The sequence below is a fragment of the Falco naumanni genome, chromosome 4 (assembly GCF_017639655.2).
Source record: "Falco naumanni isolate bFalNau1 chromosome 4, bFalNau1.pat, whole genome shotgun sequence".
Lineage (NCBI taxonomy): Eukaryota > Metazoa > Chordata > Aves > Falconiformes > Falconidae > Falco > Falco naumanni.
In genome coordinates this window covers 21,985,070-21,999,999 of record NC_054057.1, presented here as the reverse complement: position 1 = coordinate 21,999,999, position 14,930 = coordinate 21,985,070, and the positions used below count along the sequence as shown (strand labels likewise).

General features: G+C 40.9%; 1 protein-coding gene across 1 annotated transcript in view; it reads right to left on the bottom strand.

The window, feature by feature from the left end:
- The window catches only part of POU6F2 (POU class 6 homeobox 2), a 250,195-nt gene that overhangs the window by 89,538 nt on the left and 145,727 nt on the right, over positions 1-14,930 (bottom strand). The window contains exon 4 of the mRNA XM_040593708.1: positions 5,468-5,769. Coding sequence (XP_040449642.1) covers positions 5,468-5,769 — 302 coding nt within the window. The remainder of the gene's footprint in view (positions 1-5,467; positions 5,770-14,930) is intronic.

Here is a 14,930-nt window from a genome sequence, read left to right as displayed (position 1 = left end):
CCTGAATCACAACAGCATTTGCAATGGGTCACAAGCATGTGTGTGTGCGGTACCTCAGTATGACCATGACTTTCTAGCTGGTGGAAACGTTTACACAAGTACCTGCCTCTTCCACTCATGAAATCACCTTTATCAACCCACATAAATCATTAGGACTGTAAGAATACTCAGCAATCCAAAACTGTCAGTAAAACAAGATTTTTAAATCTTTGTGGACATGTTTGAAATAAGCAGGGGATGAAATATGCAAAATATTCTCAACAGTTCTCCAAGCTCAACTCAATTTAGCTGAGTACAGGGCAGTTTCCATGCTACTAGTTCAGAGCTGAGACCTAGGTCTTGCCAGTACCTCCTGGAAATCCACTAAGGATCGGTACTTCAGGATCACTCTAAGGAGGTGATGGACATAAACCTTCCTGAATAAATAAATGCTGTATGTGTCTGTATCATCTGTTTCCTTGTGATGTGCAATATCTCACTCCTTACTGATAGCAAAACTAGGAAATTTTGGAAACTGGATTCAAAGCAGTGCATTTTCTCACCATTTATAAGGTATTTCTTTGTCAAACTGATTACCAGGTGACTTGGGAACAGATTCAGACAGTCATGCATAGCACAGTATCATATGCAGGAAGAAGGCTAGATAATTTTAGCCAAGCAAACAAACAAAAACCTGAGTGGGATTAATCGTGTCATAATCTTGGCCAAGTTTTCTCAATCTCAGGATTAAATAAGCATGAGAAAAATACAAGCGGGTCTTGGATGTGAGCACAGCCCATGACTATAGTCCTTGCAAACTTATCCCAGCTGCCTTCCTCAAACCAGCAGAGACTTGGTTCTGTATCATAAATATATGTAAATGTATCAAAGTGTCAGTAAACACTGAGGTTTCTTTGAAGCAGGTTTTTCCTTAATGAGAAGCTAACCAGTGAATGAGGCTGGGAGGGAAGGGGCAGTTAGGTTTTTGTGACTGCTGGAGCCTCAGGCATCTGTGTACACATTCTTCCTCATTTACAGCTGAGTGTTTCAGCCTTTCTGCTTTTCTTTTGTCCTTTGTTATAAAAGTGTTGAGGTTCCAAATACATTATTTAAGATTAGTATGAAAATTTAATCTGAAGGAAGTTCTGTTTTTGCTGTCCTAGAGTTTGCTATTACTTGCAAGATTGTAGATTGTTCTGCCATTGTCATCTCCTCACTTCCTTTCTTCCCTCTTTTTATTATTATTTTTTTCCCACTCATCATCTTCCATCAGCTGCAGTTACTGTAGGAAGGTTTCTATGACAAAGAGATGCTTTAGGAAAGAGTTCTGAAAGTGGTCAGAATAATTTTATGGTGGGGCAGTCCCTGGGTGATTTCCTATTTGTCTGTTCCTATTTGCACACGAACAGAACAGCAAAAATCATTGGGAAATCTATTCCTAATCCGCCGCTCTCCCTTTGTAGATCTGGCTGTGGGTACGTTCATCTTATCCATACTGCTGAAACATACGGTGAGTGTCAGCACCAGAAGCCAACCTCCATTTGGAGCCAGTTAAATATATGTTGCTGATACAAAGAGTGTTATTCTGGTAGTCAGACAGAATAATTGGCTACTTAGTACTTGGTTCATCTGATTTTATACAGCATGTAATCAAGAACTTATGGCTCCAGAAATTTAATTGAATGGAAACTCTGTAAGAGGTGCTAACTCTGCTTTGAAGTTGCAACACGCTGACCATTCAAGAACCTGTACAGTTTGCCATGTAAAAACATTAAACAGTCACAGGAGAAGCATTCTGGAAGAAGTGTACTTTCCCAGAAGTACAGGTTTCTGAGTCCTCAGTTTACAACATGAGATAGGTTGTCTTTCACCTCTGGATTCCTTTGTCTCAATCAATTAAGACAATGAAAGTAAAAATAAGACTATGATTATCTATATGAGGAATTTCACCATTTTGATACGAAGGGATGAAAGTCTTCAGTCATCTGCCTGACCCAGCACCTCCTGAAATACAGCTTTGCTTTGGAAAATTCTCCTCTGGCTGGCTGTCTTTTGCAAATCAGTGGTGACCCCGGTTGTCACCACTGTGACAACCAAAAGCAGTGGTTTGCTTTTACCAGCGTAAATCTGGAGCATTATCACTAATGACGGCACAGAATCCAGGCCCTGGAACCTAAAGTGAGGTTTTTCATCTTTCTATACAATCATTAAAAGACTTCCTAAAAATAATAGTTTTCTAACTACAATCCAGCCCACTGAACTGAGTAAAGAATAGTGATAAAATTAGAGCAGAGTATCATAGAACAATCTGACAGGAATCATTCTGAGACTTTCAGCTGGTGTACGCTGCACCGGTATTATTAATTTCTGATCAGCTAGCAAAAGTACCTCACCCAGGTATACCTAAGCAAGTCACTTTCATTTCATTTGCCTTCTGAAGGACATGACAGCATCTGTACATTTTGAGATGTAATTGCTGTTATCCTTCAGAGTTTTGTGAAACAAACACAATCATCCTCCTGAATTACTGACTTTCCGTGACAATTTTTTGAGCTTGCATTGTTCTAAACTAATATCTTTCAGACAGATCCTGAATAATGTAAGAGGATAAAGCCCACATGAAAAAATCAAGAATTCAGAAATGAAATTTAAGCTGTCAAACTTTAACTTAGTTGATCTTTATTCCCTTAATATTCTTCAAACAAAACCCATTTTATTCTAGTTCATAAAGAACATTACCTTAGAGGCCATAATACCTCTGATTTTTTTTTTCTAGGTCGATTTTTAAGTTAAAGCAGTAGACATTAAAAAAATCCACAGTCTAAGCAGCTATTATGAACTGGGTATGTGAACTGCTGCCAAATGTGTGCTCCCTCCTTTTTTTTTATTTTATTTTAATGTTTGTGCAGAAGAAAACAATTTCAGATCCATTCCTCAGGTTAGATGTACATGGGTGAAATAGCTTTTCTCTGCAGGATTTAGAATGGAAAGGCAAATTTCATGGAGGAGATCTTACCACTGCTCTGCTTTAGAGAAGTACCCAGACACATCCTTCAACCATCTATAAAGTGCAACAGTGGTTCCGCTGGAAACTTTTCTGGGTCACCTGTTTGCATATTAAGGAGTCTCACCATCCTCAGCAATATGACAGAGTATTTTCAAGTTCTTAACTATTTCTTAGGGAAACTTGAGAAGCATTACACTTGCTTTAGAAATGCTGTAGAAATGGCTAGAAGACCAAACTAATGGCCCTACAAACATTGCTAAGGTGAGGCCTGAAGTTCTGTGCTGAATTCTGGCTTCTCTTTTCAATGTCAGCACATGGCGCATCTGCATCTGTGAACAAACTTTGGGTTTTCATGGCTATTTAAATGGTGAGGATCAGAGAGGAAAGAATATTAAAAATATTTATACCCAAATTTATTAGTAACTCTTTAATGCTGAGCCAGAGCTGACAGCTAATGATTTCTAATTCCTTGGCTGTTGTTCTGAACATGTCCAGGCATGCAGCTGGCACAGCAGCACTGGCTGCGCTCAGCCTGGTGGGAATGCCAGACCTCTCATGCTGGTGTCTTTCATTAACTCTAATCCCAGTTCCTAAAAGGTTTTGGGGCAGCATTTGAACTAAAACCACCTCAGAGTACTTGGTTGTCTCCTTCCACTTCTGTTGGGTCTGCCCCATCCAGACTGCCCTCCTAAGGGCAGCTGTGGGGATGAGCATGCTGAAGACAGCGACGGGCCAAGGTATCTCCATGAAAACATGGGCACTGGTACCTCCTATGCAAGGTTTTACTTACTTTTGTTGTACTTCTGCAAGTGAGGTGTGACCCTGAGAAGCTAACAGTGGAAAGTGATTCTACTAGCCTGTACCTGCAGGTCACAGATGAGGCTGGAACCACTCAAGTTCATTTGAGATTCACACTGGAACCAGAGGCTGTACAATAGCTGAGACTTCTGATTCAGTGTTAGTACAAGCCTCTTGAGGTATGTTCAATGAGATAATTCCCCTTCTTGCCTACCCCAACGTTAATTTATGTGTGCATTTGCTTTGTTTGGAAAACTGAATGCCTTCTGAAGCACAGTGTTTAGCAGGCAGTTTTAGCAACACATAGTGTATACAGTTAGTGTGCAAACATTACAGCTGCACCAAGACAATAAAATGTAACAGAAGCTCCTCTGGAAATATTCCTGTCTCTGTATGCCAATAATCTGCATACTAAAGAGCCCCAGAGCACTCACTAGCATGATAGACTGGGCATTAAGTGGTGCCTAAGTAGCCCTTAAGACAATACACAGAAGAAGCTCTAGAAACATTATACTTTACTGTAAGAAAAAGCCCAGGAACCAAGATGCATCTCTTGTGGACTTTTAAGTCTATTATCTAAACCATTAAAAAATCAGATTTGATGCAATTTAGTTGAAGCTTAGATTAATGCAGGTTTAACTGGTTGACCACATGGCAAACACAGCTTCTTGTAAACCAATTCCCTTAATTGTTTGGAAGCGGATTTTTTAATTATTAAGCTAATGCAGTTTAATGTCTGCAGGAAATGGAGCCGAATCCATCAGTGCAGATAACACCTTTAAAGTGGGGTCTCAGAATTTAGGGAAATATATGAATAGAGAGTTTGCTGGTTTCTAAGTGCACTTCCACTGTCCAGTGAAAGAGACTCTGCTCACTTCACAGACTATGCTGGTGTGTATTCACAATCATACTTGTGGGTACAGTCAAAGCTGTTCTTGCAGGACATGAATACAGCATGACACAGGTAGTGCAAGAACACCCAAGTATAAGAAATCAGGACCACTGGATCAGAGCCCTCCTGTTTCTGCCTGGCAATTCCAAGATGGGCAGAGCCCAGCATCAGTGCGGGTGCCATTGCTGACGGTTCATTTAAAAACATCTGTGTCATTGGAGTGAGTATCTAGGAAAGGCATTATCTGGCATTCTTAGCTTTGGAGTCTATACTGAGACTCTTAACAAAAGTATTTTATTCTTAGCAGAATAAACGTTAGGACTGCGATTTCAAGAGGAAGGATAACCCATCCACCCTTTGCACACATCCACCACCAGAAGCTCCATTTCTTTTAGGGACAGCCAGGATCACCTGCTAATGAACAGCTGATTTTGCTGTCCTCATAAGCTACCACGAAGGGTCACTGCTGGGCAAATGCCATTTGTGAAAGTTGCATGCTGTATCTGTGGAAAAAAATAGTTTTCTATGTGTTCTGTGATATGGACTTTAAGAGCAAAAGATGTTTACTCTTCAGAAAGCAGAAGACTGGGACCATCATTAGTTATGGTTTTCTGGCTTATCAGGTCTTTTAGCTGTTCTGAGCTGCATGCCTGCAAAGATTAACTCATTCGAGGTGGAATTTCCCAGCCTGTATGGTCAGAAGTTGTAACCTTCACTTGATCTCCCCTCGTGGTGGAAGAGTATGCACTTTCTTGTGTTAGACTGTTACAGATTTGTACAAAGTGTCCTACCTGCAATGGATTTGGTGAAGTAAGAGGAGATGGAAGGCCATGCCCTGGTGACTGGCTGGGTTTCTGAGGGGAGCTGGAGGACTGTGGGGCCGGAGGTGGTTGGCTCTGGCTTTGGGACTGTGTTTGGTTCTGCTGCGGTGGCGCTGACGGCTGTGGCTGTGGCTGCTGGGTCTGCTGGGGTGGCTGTGGAGTCTGTGCTTGCTGACCTTGCTGCTGCTGCTGGCTTTGCTGCTGCTGCTGTTGATGCTGGAGCTGCTGAAGATGCTGAAGCTGTTGAAGCTGGGAGTTCAGGGATGAGGTAGCTGTGAATTGAAGAGAGGGAAGGGAGTTATGTAGGTTTCAGTAATACCTACTGTGTTAAAGATATTCTGGATTAAATTCTGGTTCTGTTACACTGTGGGGCTCACTGCCCACTGAGGGCAGCTGTCCTCAGGCTTCAGGCCATGGCAGGAAACACATTCCCGACAATAACAGCCTGTGGTTCTGCCAGTGCAGTTCTGTGGTAAGAGTCAGACTGCATTTGAGGCAATGAAAGTAAAACTTTGGAAGCGCTACAGCTCTGCCCACAGGACAGGCAGCACAGCTGACCAGCAATCTTCGCTCAGACAAGCTCACCAATGAAGTCAGTGGGAATTTTGCCTGCCTAGAGAAGAGGTGAACAGGGCATCACTGCACACAGCCTAGCAAGAACTCATAACATGAACTGGTGCTGTTACATAAACCATTGTTGTAAAATAAAGGACACTCTGAAAAAAACTTTAAACAGCAGGTGTCAGGAAATAATATATTCAGCTGTGAAATTTCTTGTGCAATGCATAGGTAGCAAAAATACCCAATAAAATGTGCGCGTGCCTGAAATCAGAACCCCTCATCATTCACATCTAAAAGCCATAAAGTTCCTCTTGTGAAACAGGGTGAAATTCTGTCCACTTGCACTGCTCACGTACTCCTGGTACTAAAGGTCTGTCGTGTTTTGCTAGCACGTGCTCCACACATGGGGCTTGGAAAGTGGTGGCTCACATCAACCTGCAGGCACCGAGCAGCAAACTTTATCTCCCAGAGACACCTTCAAATTGACTAGGGCATTCCTTAAATTCAGGAAGGTAAGAATTGTGCCACAGGGGTGCCACTAAGGAAGAACAGCTTTAAGCAGCAGCCAGAACATCAGAGGAGCATGGTGCTTTGGGTTATGGCCCTGAAGTCACTTGGGTCTCCGGCCTTACCCACTTTAATCAACATCTTTGGGGTTGCATTAAATGGCTATAAGATCCCAAGAGGAACAGCTTACAAGGTTATTGCACTATTTTGCACTCTGTATACTGCTTTGATAACACCACTCTGTATTCTAATTTCCAACAGGAGAAGCCAAAGTAAACTGGGAATGAATCAAATCTGTTATTTCTAAAATGGCATTCAGATTTCATGGCCAGAAACTCTGTTCATGAAATTATTTGTGGATTGGCAGATAAAGCCAAGTCATCTCCAGTTTCTTTTCATGCCGACATCCCTATTGCAGCTTTCTAGATGTCTATGCCCTGGGGATGAACCTGAGGTCTTGGTACGACTTATTAAATCAATGAGCCATAAACTGGAATAAGCAAAGGAAAAAAGAAAACAGAAAAAAATGAGGCAGAATGGGTAAGCCAGAAAAGTCTGTATGAAGGAAAACTAAAAGGCTTGGGAGGAAGAGCTGCTGGTCATCCATTCCTAACTTAGAGCTGCTCTAAATTTTCTTTCACCAGAGGCAGGAACCAAACTACAAATATGTCTTTACAAGAATTATAGCTATGTGTATGTGACTTCAACAAAGAACTTGAATAATGCAGAGAAGGAGGACTGATAACACCAATATATTTCCATCAGGAAAGTTAGTGATGAAGTTTTTTGTTTCAACATAAACCACACATGGTATCTCATGCAAAATAAATCAGCTTGGAGAAGTAAGGGAACACTCACATCAATTCCTCTATCAGAACTCATACCTAAATGCCCCAAAGACAAGGGGGAAGTAAGTGGAAATACAATCTAAAGCATATGAGAACAAAGAATGGAGAAGGTGTGTATACAAGAAAGCAACTGCATAGACAAATATTAACCATAGCATGAAGCACTTCAGATGGCAAGGAATACTATTCACCAGTTCTATCTGTAGGTACATACATACACAGAGGCAGAAAGACCCTTCCCATTCCCATGATGAAAAAACTAATCTAGACCAGTTCTTGTGCAGGTCATTTCCTCACCTGTGACAGTTTAGCAATCTGGACTAACCATTGATAACCAAGACTTCAAATACAACAGGCCCTTACTGCTTCCACAGACTCCTATATAGGAAAGAATGTCACAACACCCCACAGAAGCATAACTTGTAACCCCCACGGCTCATAGACAGGAACGAGGGGTTGTTTTATAGCCTGTGTGAACAACTGGACAGGATAAGACAAGACTTTCTCTATAGCAAAGTAGATACAGCAGGGTTTTTTGTACTGCAATGGTCCCCATTTTTCCCCCACAGGGCACTCTTAAAGGCCATGGCTTGGAAGAACGGAATTGTCAGAATGCCATACACTCTATGTAGGGCGCTGGGTCATGTAGCAGGGGACAGGAATTTGAGGCATAGAGCAAGCCATCTACTGGAATATTTTTGGAGCACAGAACATGTCTGGCTCCTTGAGGTATGCCTTTCAGCTAGAATCTGCAATATATGGTCAATAATTAAGAGAATGCTGAAAGTATCAATCTGAGATAACGAGGTAATATAGGATGGAGGAATCACTGTGATTCCAGGAACACAAAAGTGTAAAAAAAGGTCAGCACTAAATTTTTATTAATGCTCTTATGATTGAACTTACCATATGCAAAAAAAAATGTCTGTTCATAGAATACTAAAGACAACAGCATCACTGCCTGGTCTTCTTAAAATTGGTGACAGGTAAGACATGAGGAGAAGGGTAAAAAAGCCCAAAGTGTAAAATCAGTGAAAAATAAACATTAGCAAACAAATGAAGGGGTGGTTACGTTATAATGCAAAAAAGCTTATTGTTTTGTGTGTTTGCATATGGCTCAGAGCAATCAGAAGAGTATTATTTAATAATTATTAGTACTAGTGTTCCCCACAGAGCATGCAATTTTTCTTCCCAGATGCTTTCATTGAAATGTTGTCAAACGGTGATATAAGTAGCCTTGCAAAATTAGAGTCTAAAGCACAGATACAGAAATAGTACTGATCTCTTTGTTTACCAATGGACAAAAATACACACTTATGGAATTGTGGTTTTACTTAAATGTATGAATGTGTCTAAGAAAGAAAGATTATATTGTTGCATGTGTTGGGATTTACTTGATAGAACAGTTATCCTAATGGTGTAGGCCTCAGTTTCATTAACAAGTCATGCTTTCGGTCAGCTGTTGAATTACATTCTTAAAAATCAAATATTCATTAAACTTCCATTCTCCACAAGACCAATACTCTGTTAAATGGACATTTTGATTTGCGCATGCTTTCTTCTGCCAATACATAAAACAAGGGACAGAATCCAGAGGGAAGAAAAAGAGGGGGAAAAAAGCCTCAAGAGCTTTTTTACAACCTAAAATTTTGCAGGTTCAGGTCTTACTGAGCTGCTAATGTAACTGATGTCATGGAATCACAGAATGGTCAGGGATGGAAGGGGTCTCTGGAGACCATCTAGTCCAACCCCGTGCTAAGGCAGGTCACCTACAGCAGGTTGCAGAGTCACGTCCCGGCAGGTTTTGAATGTCTCCAGAGGAGAAGACCCCACAGCCTCTCCGGGCAACCTGTGCCAGGGCTCAGTCACCCTCAAAGTGAAAAAGTTTTTCCTCACATTGAGAAGGATTTCCTGTGTTCCAGTTTGTGCCCGTTGACCCTTCTCATGTCACTGGGCACTACTGGAAAGAGCCCAGCCCTGTCCTCTTGACAGTTACCCTTAAGACATTTGTGGACATTGATAAGATCCACTCTCAGCCTTCTCTTCCCCAGGCTGAACAGCCCCAGCTCCCTCGGCCTTTCCTCACCAGGGAGATGCTCCAGCCCCTCATCTCTTCGTAGCCTCCGCTGGACCATCCCCAGCAGTTCCCTGTCTCTCTTGAACCGGGGAGCCCAGTACTGGGCACAGCACCCCAGATCCAAATGGCTGTCACCATGGGGAGATAGGAATGTACCCTTACTTCTCCATGTGTCAAATGGCCATTGCCAACATACTTCTGTGCATCAACAGTGTGAGGAGGTGCAATCACTCAGGTGAGCTGACTTGTCCAATCAATGAAGAGGGTCAGAAGCTGACTTGGAAAACATCAAGTTTGTAAGTTCTGCGGGTATGCCTGGCATTCCCAGATAATGGCTCTTTTTAATTCACCATCTAGGAGTACAAAAGCTTTGCGTTCAGTATTGCTCAGTACTTGAATGTTGGCTGATGCAGGAATATCAATATCTGTACCATTCCCTTTTGTACTGGCAATGCACTCGTTCTTGCTGGGGTGGGAGGTAGTACCTCAGGGAAGATTTTGTGGATGGAGAAAAGTCACTTCACAGAAAAGTTTCCAAGTTCATTTCCATCAACTGCACAAAATTATTCAAATAACTTCTTGTCTTTTCATATAATTCTTTAAAAAGCCTCTCCGGAGCCTACTATCATGCTGAGCTATAAATTGCTGTGAAGTGGCTTAGTGAGGTATGACTGTTTAATACGCTGTTGCTAAACAAACAGATAGGGAATGGGAAGAAGGACCATCAGATCAGACAAGGCTTTCCCAAAGCCACGCAGTAGGTATCCCGCAAAGGTGGATTTAGGGCTCCGGATCATGCCTGCAGTCTGGTGTTCATGCTGCCTGATTGCACTGCCTCTCACAATGTGTGTATATCCACAGCAGGGGTTGTGTCATATTATTGTTTGTAATCAAATCCAACCCAGCTCCCAGAGCTTGCTTGCATAGCTCATCCATTATGAATCGTATACCTGTCTAGCATTTGTCACTTGCTGCAGAGCTTGGAGCCTGATGGAATTTCAGGTGGTACAACAGTGCTATGCCTGCATGTATAAAAGATAACATGCACTGCCTACCTCACAGGAATCTTTTTATGACTTACTGGCTAACAGCTGGGTAAAACTTTGACATATGTAAGTGAGAAGTACCTACTTTCTTTCAAAACTGCAAGAATTTGAAAGACTTTCTTTCAAAAATGCAAGAATTAAGAAGGCTTGGAAAAAATGGCAAAGAGTTCTTCCTATGGTTAAAAAAGACAACATAAAGTACATAATTTTAAAAGAGAGATAATCAGCTAAGAACACATGCAAGCTGTGAAAAGCTGTGAGGAAAATCCACAAAAGCTGTGTGACATTTCAACTTTCCTTAAGAAAAATAAGTGTTGAATATATATACCAGGTATCCAAGAAGACAGTAAGAAGAACTAACACCTACAAACAAACAGTGGCATAAGGGGTCTTCAAACTTATTAACTATGATTTCTTGATTGCTGTGCTGCCATGGCAAATTTCGCAAGGGGTCACCCCACCTTTTATGATCCTACATTAAGCGGATTACGCTTAGCCACAGTATCAAAGCATTTACATTAGAATAATATCATGTATCTTAACATGTATATTATGGAGTAATATTAGAATAATATGGAGTTAAGTGGTGCAAAAGAACAGTCCAGAGGCAGCAAAAGCAAACCTCCTGATGTCTCAGATCACCTATTTCTGTACTTGTCACAGACCTCAGACTACTTGAAGGACTTACAGAAAGCTATGAAATAAGGAAACACCTTAGGAACTAAGGGATACCTTAGGCACAACGCTGCTATGCATTTACAGTATTTATGGAAAGTGTGTCTTTCCATGTTGTCCTTGTATCTTCTGTTCCTCTGCTGGTTTCCCACACAGGGAACTGAAATGAAACTAAAATGCCCCTCTGTCAAGCACAGTGGTGCGATAGAAGAATTCACTTCTGATGCAACCATGCTGAAAGAAGCAGTCTGATCCATGGCAGGGAGAATGACTGGATCGTTTTCTTAGTGGAAAAACTGAAAAGGCTGTCTTCAAATCCCAATCCTGATTGTATTCGCTGAAAGTAGTATCAACTGCCTGCTGCCTCTGGCTAATATATTACTGCATAAGTATGGGAATGGCTCTGGTTATATTTTAAATAAAAATATACATCGTAAAGTTCAATCACATTTCTATAAAATGCAAGGAACATAAGTAACCCCACATACACAATGTAAACAATGTAAAAATTAGGACTCTTTTTTCACCTCTCATTCACAATATACACTCAGATTATTAAGATCTCTACAGTGCTTGGCAGAAGATCAAATTAATGTTCAGGGATTCAATTTGTATCTATAATCTGCTCTTGTGGATAAGCTTCACATAATGTCTGATTTATTTTATTAATGTTTTGTGTATGCTTGTTTTTGTGTAATAAAGGAAGAAGGGGTAGGAGGAATAAGACAATTTTAGTCTGCAAACTGTTGTGCCACTCTATCCACGTATTTACATAATTGCATAGATGTTCTTCAGTGCCTTGATACAATGTACAATGGACTAAAAAGGAGAAAATCATACATTAAACCTTTTCCTGTTTGACTGAGCACAGAACTTGACTCTGCCATTTCAAGGGCCTAATGTCTTTTTCCACTTCCCCAGTAATGGAGAATGGATTTGCATTGCCTTAAACTGAAAAGTGTAACTAACTTAAGCATCTGGGCTTGTGTTTGAACTGACGTGGCCCACTTTGTTTTTCCACCCTGTTGTTTCTCTTCTAATGAGGTATATGCCTTTCTTTTCTTTGAAACAGATTTCTAAAGATTGAATACACAACGCTGAACATTCTCATGCAAGCCTATGTTTACACTCTCTCCCTCCTGGGTAATGAGGGGTAGGTTAGCCAAATAGCCAACGTGGTTTTGCATACGCTTGAATTTTCTTTTTGAGAGCAAAATGTGAGTTGTTTTAAATATGTTAGCATCTTCTTTGTGGGAAAAAAAGGAAGGGTTGGACTTGTGGGTGAAAAGATTAGTAATGGGATACAGAGCATGTTATTTCTAAATCACTGGTTCAAATCCAGTCTAGGTCAATACAGGGAACAAAAGTCATTGCACTTTAATGGTGCTTTTGAGTGCTTTCTACCTTATAGAAAATGTATTATATGTATAGGAGATGTATTCACACATAGATGCCCACAGAGAGCCTGCATTGGAAGCACTCTGCCACAGAGTCAAGGTAACAAATTGATGGTCTCCCAATACCTATTAGGAAGATCATAAAGACTATGGCCTTGGATGGCATCAATTGACATCTTTATTTGCACTTTTCAGCAGAGAGGCTAAGGATAGAAAGAGTAAGGAGACCAAGTCATCTTCTCCTTCCTAAAGGTGATCCCTCAAGGTTACAGCTGCAGAATGCAGACAGGGTTATGGGGAGAAACTTGCACTGCTAGTCCTCCTCTGTACCAATTCTGCAGATAAACACAGGGCTTCACTTTCTACTGTTGTCATATCCAGCATCTTTCATGAGCACTAAATTCACTTTAAAGAATATAGGCAATAAAAAGGAAGTATTAAGAAGGAAACCATCATAATTTATATGGTGCCTGTGGTGTCTCCACATTTTGATGAGTACTGGAACATCCCTGAAAAATGATCCACTGCATTAAATAAATCTGACATTTTTTTCCCTTACCAAACCTTAAAATGTACAATAATCCACTAAAATCTTAAGGGGGGCGGTGGGGAGAAGAAAAAGTTGTTGTTCTATGCAGAGAGCTTGACTAAGTTACAGGGCAAGTATATTTGGAATACTTCCCATTTTAAGGTAATCTAGGGGCTATTTTCCTCTAGTTTATGACAACACTCTGTGAGTAAAGTTCCCTGAGTGTATTGTAAAAATTGCATTAACCTATTTAAAATGCCCAAAGGCAAGAACAAGCTGGAGAAATTAGACTTTAATAAGCCATTTGCTTCCTCAGCTCAAATGGGACCTTAGGCCTCATATTGTACAGATGGCTGAAACATTAACTGGAATCAGGGTACCATCAAGACACAGGGGATCAATCAAGGAATTCTCTTGGGACTCTCATTCAAAGACAGGCAATTAAAAACCCACCATAACATAGTCTGAGGGCAATGTAAGTGTTTGAATACCAAAGGCTGGGTGTCAAGCAAGTGATGTTTAGATCTGGTAAACTCTGAATTTTACCAGCCTGGGGTGGTTTTTTGTTTGGTTTTGTATGGTGTTTTTTTGGTTTTGTTTTGGGTTTGTTTTTTTTTTTTTTTTTTTTTTTTTTTGGTGAAAACACAACTCTTTGAGATCAGGGGGCAGGATCTTAACATCAAGTCCTTATGCCAGATAAAAGCAGTTTTCTAGTTACAGAGAGCAGGACTGGTCCCAGATTGTCTAAGAACAGAATAGTGTTGGAATGGAAAATCAAATGGAGTGGCATGGTATTCCTACAGATCGTATTTCCAGACCATATTGAGCCCATAAGAACATTCCTATGGACCAGAATTTAAGATAACCTCTCATTTCTTGGGAAAAATTTTACAGGACTCCTTTGAAAGAAACTAATCGACAGAGAAAAAATTATCATCTAAAGGCCAACAGAGCTCAATTTAAAATCTCAGAGCTGCAGAGATGTGACAGGGAACAGATGAATGACACAAAGAAATGAAGTTTGAAACAAGTCTGCTGACTCAGAGGACGATGACCATGACTCATAATGGACACCAGAAAAAGGCTGGGCACTCTTTGCACAACCTTTAATAACAGGAACTGCAGCTTATTCTTTTCCCCTCCTTGTCTCTTTCAAATGCTCTAATATTGATGATAACCATAATTTCCATGGCTCTTATGCAAAGTGTTTGACGTGCCTTGAAGTAGCAATGCTTGTAGAAAAACCTGTGCAATGACATATGGCCCCAGGAGCTTTGGAAGAGGTTGTGCCGAATCCTGTCCTGCAGTTCAGAGAGCCATGGGTGCCCAGACCACCGGGTGCCCTGCCATTTCTGCTGGCAAGGGGACTATGTGAGGCTCTGGGGCAAAGTCTTGTCAAGAGGAACTGGCTGAACTGCCTGGTGGCTTCAAAGGGTGATTTTGCATTCTTGCGGATAACAGATCTGCAGTTGCATCTTCTATAATTGTTTATGGCAAACGGCTCTTCTGACAAAGAAATATTTATCCAGGTATAGCTTCAGCAATGGTCCTTTGAAGATCAGGAATTATTAGAAGTCTCTTCAAAGAGTCTTTGAAGTGAGTCATGTTTCCTTAACTAAAAGTGAAGCTACTGTAAGTAAAATGCACTGTGTTTTTGTGCATGTGTGTGTTTGGTTTTTTTAAACAATACAATCGAATAGCGGATCAAAGTGTTTGTAGTTTAAAAGGTTGGCCTTGATGCTGAGCTCATGGAAGTGTCCGGAGAATGACAAAGGGCAATATCACTTTTCCCC